Consider the following 6063-nt stretch of genomic DNA (forward strand, 5'->3'; position numbering starts at 1 on the left):
AAAAAAAGGTTCCCTTTGTTTCTAATATAACATTTTGCAAACAGGTAATTTTTCTCCTTCGTTGATGTGGCTGCACTGATAGGCAGCACTGATGGGCACTGATGAGGCGGGGCTGATGAGGTGGCACTGGTATGCATTGATAAGGAGGCACTGATGATGCATTGATATTCAGCAATGATGGACACTGATAGATGGCATTGATGGGCACTGATAGATGGCATTGATGGGCACTGATAGATGGCACTGATGTGTGGCACTGCTGGATGGCACTGATGGGCGACACTGCTGGGCACTGATGGGCGGCACTGAAAATCATCTTGCAGCTATAGCGCGGTTGGGAAGAGGTTAAAAAGCACTGCTCAAATACCATGTGACATAAAAAATTGCAACGATCGCCATTTCATTCTCTGGGGTCTTTGCTAAGAAATATCTAATGTTTGGGGATTAGAAGTAATTTTCTAGCAAGAAATATCAATTTAAACAAAACGTCCCGGAAAATATTTGGTCCTCAAGCGATATAAACATTCCGGGTGTTATTTGTTACTTTTGTGTGAATCAGGAAACATCCACAAAGCAGTTTTCTTTTTGTCAATATAGACCGACCCCTAATAGTGATCCCAGGATTGCTGGAACCCGCCGCATTGTGAGATTTGTAGTCATGGATTTAGTGTAATGTACAATCATTTCTCTTGTTGCTGTTATCTAATGATTATTGTTTTGTATCTTTCATTATATAGGGGTATCTTCCAGGATATCACACAGTTGGGATCTTTTCATTGTCATCAGAGAGAGACTATGAATGGCTTATCAAGCAACTAAAATCGGAGCCCTTCAATAACACAGTCTCCACCGTCCTTCCTCACTACATCTCCAACAATGGATGGCAGCAGTTCAGGGAGGCCGTCTCTCGGTGCACGTTCGGTATTTTGTATCACACCAAGAAAAGAGGACGGATCAACATTGTGGACGTCACCGGCTCTGTATATGATGAGGAGCTGAAATATCTGTCTGCACACCTAGGTAAGAGGTCATCATATACAGTGAGGAACAGAAGTATTTGAACCCCCTGCGATTTTGCAAGTTCTCCCACTTAGAAACCATGGAGGGCTCTGAAATTCACATTGTAGGACATTCCCACTCTGAGAGACAGAATTTAAAAAATAATTCAGGAAATCACATTGTATGATTTTTAAAGAATAAATTTTGTCTTGCACTGCTGAACAGAAGTATTTGAACCCCTGAGAAGATCCGTGTTAATATTTGGTACAGAAGCCTTTGTCTGCAATTCCAGAGGTCAGACGTTTCCTGTAGTCCTTGGCCAGGTTTGCACTGCAACAGCGATTTTGGCCGACTCCTCCACACGGATCTCCTCTAGATCTGTCAGGTTTCGGGGCTGTCGCTGAGCAACACGGAGTTTCAGCTCCCTCCAAAGATGTTCTATTGGATTTAGGTCTGAAGACTGGCTAGGCCACTCCAGAACCTTGATATGCTTCTTACGGAGCCACTCCTTGGTTCTCCTGGCTGTGTGCTTTGGGTCAATGTCATGTTGGAAGACCCAGCCACGACCCATCTTCAATGCTCTGACTGAGGGAAGGAGGTTGTTGCTGAAAATCTCACAATAAATGGCCCCATTCATCCTCTCTTTAATACAGTGCAGTCGTCCTGTCCCCTTCGCAGAAAAGAACCCCCAAAGCATGATGTTACCACCCCCATGCTTCACAGTAGGGATGGTGTTCTTGGGATGCAACTCATCCTTCTTTTTCCTCCAAACACGACGAGTGAAGTTTAGACCAATAAGTTCTGCTTTGGTCTCATCTGACTCCCATGCCTCCTCTGGATCATCCAGATGGTCATTGGCAACCTTCAGATGGGCCTGGACATGTGATGACTTGAGCAGGGGAACCTTCTGTGCAATGCATGATTGGATACCAGGACGGCGTAGTGTTCTACCGACAGTGACCTTTGAAACTGTGGTCCCAGCTCTCTTCATGTCATTGACCAGCTCCTCCCTTGTAGTTCTGGACTGATTCCTCACCTTTCTTATCATCAGTGATACCCCACGAGGTGAGATCTTGCATGGAGCCCCAGTCCGAGGGAGACTGACAGTCGTCTTTAGCCTCTTCCATTTTCTAACAATTGCTCCAACAGTTGATCTATTTTCACCAAGCTGCTTGGCAATTGCCCCGTAGCCCTTTCCAGCCTTGTGGAGGTCCACAATTTTGTCTCTGGTGTCCTTTGACAGCTCTTTGGTCTTGCCCATGGTAGTAGTTGGCGTCTGACTGACTACTACCATGGACAGGTGTCTTTAAAGAGCTCAGACAGGTGCTACTAAGTTGGATTAATGAGTGGAGTAGAGGTGGACTTTTTAAAGGCGCAGTAACAGGTCTTTGAGAGCCAGAATTCTTACTGTTTCTTAGGTGTTCAAATACTTCTGTTCAGCCGTGCGAGACAAATACATTCTTTACAAATCATACAATGTGATTTCCTGAATTTTTTTTTAATTCTGTCTCTCAGAATGGGAATGCACCTACAATGTGAATGTCAGACCCCTCTATGATTTCTAAGTGGGAGAACTTGCAAAATCGCAGGGGGTTCAAATACTTCTGTTCCTCACTTTATGTGGCTGATTCATAACACAGACGGCTACATGGGCTGATGTTCCATCATGTATGATTCGGGTAGTAGGGTTCATCACTGCCCATCCCCCACACACAATCATGGCCAAACATCTTGTCCCCCCCCCGGCATTTGTCAGATAACGCCCCACTTCACCCAGAAAATTGCTGCAATGACAAATGTTCCGGCATTCTGGTGTCATTTCTTGTGTTTGTATTGCATGACACCAAAAAGTGGAGAAACAACAAGCCAAATCTGACACCTTCCATCAAAACTACAAAAATGGACCCCAAACATCCTACTACCCCAACTACTACACCTCCTACTACCCCAACTACTACACCTGCTACTACCCCAACTACTACACCTCCTACTACACCTCCTACTACCCCAACTACTACTATTCCTACTACACCTCCTACTACCCCAACTACTGCACCTCCTACTACACCTCCTACTTCCCCAACTACTACACCTCCTACTACACCTCCTACTGGCCCAACTACTATTATTCTTACTACACCTTCTACTACCCCAACTACTACTATTCCTACTACACCTCCTACTACCCCAACTACTACTATTCCTACTACACCTCCTACTACCCCAACTACTACTATTCCTACTACACCTCCTACTACCCCAACTATTACTATTCCTACTACACCTCCTACTACCCCAACTACTACTATTCCTACTACACCTCCTACTATCTCTGCTGCCGCACTCATCCCATGTAAATATTCTTCCATGGATGTATGTATTGGATGTAACGTGATGTCTTTATACACAGGGAAGGAGAAGGTGATTGTGGTTGTTGATGATCTGGAGGACACCAGTAGTAAGGAGAAGGCCCGGATCCTGGAGGCACAGCCCAGTATTGGAATGTTGGCCAAGGATCTTTTTCTATTCAAAGAAGTTGAAAAAAACAAAACAAAATATAGCCCATTGTAAAGTAACACAGAGGATATAACACACAGCACACATACACTGTTGTTGGAAATGTATTTGTCCATTCATTAGGAAAGATGGAATATTACCTCAATACTGTACTAATTAGTGATGGTCTGAACACCCCCCTGTTCCATTCGAACATCCAAACCTACAAAATGGTCGACTGCAAGGTTTGAAGACGAACCGAACACCCGAGTGGTATCTTCCTGCATCTGAGTATGTGGTGAGATCCCGCTCAGCTCCTACAATCCGGCATGAGGTCTATGATGAAGTCACGTGGTATTTTAGTAGTGAGACATTCATTCATGTTCCAGCTGTCGGTGGGGTTCCCGGCTGTCAGCTGAATGTAAAAAGAATTGTCGGCATTGTCTGATGATAAAAAAAAATGAAAAAAAAAAACCACAGCATTGGGTCCCCCCTCCCATCTATACCAAGCCCTTCTGGCCTGGTATGGATTTTGAGGGGAACCCCCACGCCAAAATTTATTTTTAAAATGGTATGGGGATCCCCCCCCAAAATCCATACCAGTCCCTTATCCAAGCATGCAGCCCAGCAGGTCAGGAAAGGGGGGGGGGGGGCGAGTAAGCACCCCCCTGCTAAACCATACCAGGCTGCATATCCTCAACATAGGGGGTGCTTTGGGATGGGGGTGGCTCCCCCCAAAGTACCACCTTGTCCCCATGTTGATGTGGGCAAGGGCATCTTTCGGCCAGGGTTGTGGAGGTCTGTGGGTGGGAGGCTTATCAGAATCTGGAAGACCCCTTTAACAATGGTGCCCCCAGATCCCGCCCCCCCCCCATGTGAATAAGTATGCAGTAAGAAAAGGCAGACACTCTTTGACAAGTCCTTTATTAAAAATAAAAATTTAAAATGTCCCCTGAAGTAGTTCCAACATCAATCATGATGCCCGCCACCGCTACCCGAAAAAAGAAAAAAAAACACCCCCGCTCCCCTCGCAGCGCTGGCTCCCAGCCATCTGACAACTGCGCCCCCGATGACAGTTCTTATATACATCACAAGGAGGCAGTATCACCCCCACCCCCTTGTGATATTATCCTATTTTGTGATTGGCCAAAGCATTGCACCTATCCTATGGTCGGATACATTGCTTTGACCAATCACAATGCACAGTCAGGGCGCAGTGCATTGTGGGGTGCGACGGGCGAACATCTCACCGAACGGCTCATGTTCGACTCACACATGCAGCCCATCCCTATACTAATGTCTTCCAGCTGAACTCCAGGGACAACACGTTCCAATTTATATATATTCCTCAGTAGCAACAAAAATATATCTTGATATATCCACTTTAAGGGCACCAAATGCCTTTACAAACCCGGATATTATCTTGTAAACATAGCAGTGACATCATCACTGTGCTGTATATAGCTTGTGCAGCAAGCAGAGCTGTGGGAGGGGCCAAGCAGGCTGCCTGAAGAGAAGTACAGGAGGGGGCGGAGACAAGACCAGTCCCCCTGCACAAGGAGAGGGAGCAGCAGTGAGCGGTCTTTATTCCAGGAAGTCTCCCCCTGGATGACGGCACAGATCTGGAGGAAGTACACAAAGATCCCCGAGATTCAGGAAGAAGACACGAGGAATGGATGGAGATTTGCTAACCCTGAAATTCAGCTTTCACTGCGGACAGTACATGAACATGTCACATTATAAACCTCCAGAGAGGAGTCAGGTCTGCCAGGGGTCCAAATACCTACCAGACGTGTGCAGAACAATCGGGTTTGGTTTCCTTTCCATTCGTTATTCAAATCGTTTTGTTTTGTTAAATTTGTTTAATTCATTTTCAGACTTCATTTCCTTTTCAAATTATATTCAAATGTAATTCGACTGAATTCAAAAAATTGAAATCAGCATTCAACTTTTAATTAATTCTATATGAAATTCGAATTTCCAAAGACAGTTATATTTTTTTGTATTTTATTATATTCCAGTTTGTTTGTTTTTTTCTATTCTATTCTCTTATTTTCTACTCTCTTCTAATCTATTCAAATAAAAATTTTTTCTATTTGAATTTTCAAAGATGGTTCTATTCTATTCTATTCTATTGAATTCTATTCTAATTCAAGTTTATTCAATTCAACATTTAAATTTTGAAAGACAGTTATATTATATGTTATTCTATTTTTTTCTATTCTAATTTTTTTCTTTTCAATTCTCTTATTTTCAGACAGTTATATTCTATTTCATTCTATTCTAGTTTATTGTTTTTTTTCTAATCTATTATTTTCTTTTGTATTCTATTCTAATCTATTCAAACTTGAATTTATTCTATTTGAAATTTGAATTTCAGAAGATGTTATATTCTATTTCATTTTATTCTTTTCTAATGCATTCTATTCCATTGTTGATTCTACTTCAATTTTTTTCAATTCAAATTTAAAATTTTGAAAGACATTTATATTCTTTCTATTCTATTAGGTTTTTTCTATTCTATTCTACTCTATTCAAATCTATTGCAGTCAAATTTGAATTTATTCT

The 6063-nt window shown here is 42.9% G+C and overlaps 1 protein-coding gene across 1 annotated transcript; it reads left to right on the forward strand.

Annotated features, from left to right (window-relative positions):
- Positions 1–737: 737 nt before the first annotated feature.
- LOC149433162 (uncharacterized) lies at positions 738–5521 on the forward strand (the record flags this gene model as incomplete). The annotated part of the gene is made up of 2 exons (XM_089664573.1): positions 738–1020; positions 3410–5521. Coding segments are annotated over 2 exons (444 nt in total), but the record flags the coding sequence as incomplete, so codon positions are not given.
- Positions 5522–6063: the final 542 nt, after the last annotated feature.

This window comes from Staurois parvus, unplaced genomic scaffold (genome assembly GCF_062004578.1).
Source record: "Staurois parvus isolate SC_StPar_1 unplaced genomic scaffold, SC_StPar_1.0 ptg001952l, whole genome shotgun sequence".
NCBI classification, from domain to species: domain Eukaryota; kingdom Metazoa; phylum Chordata; class Amphibia; order Anura; family Ranidae; genus Staurois; species Staurois parvus.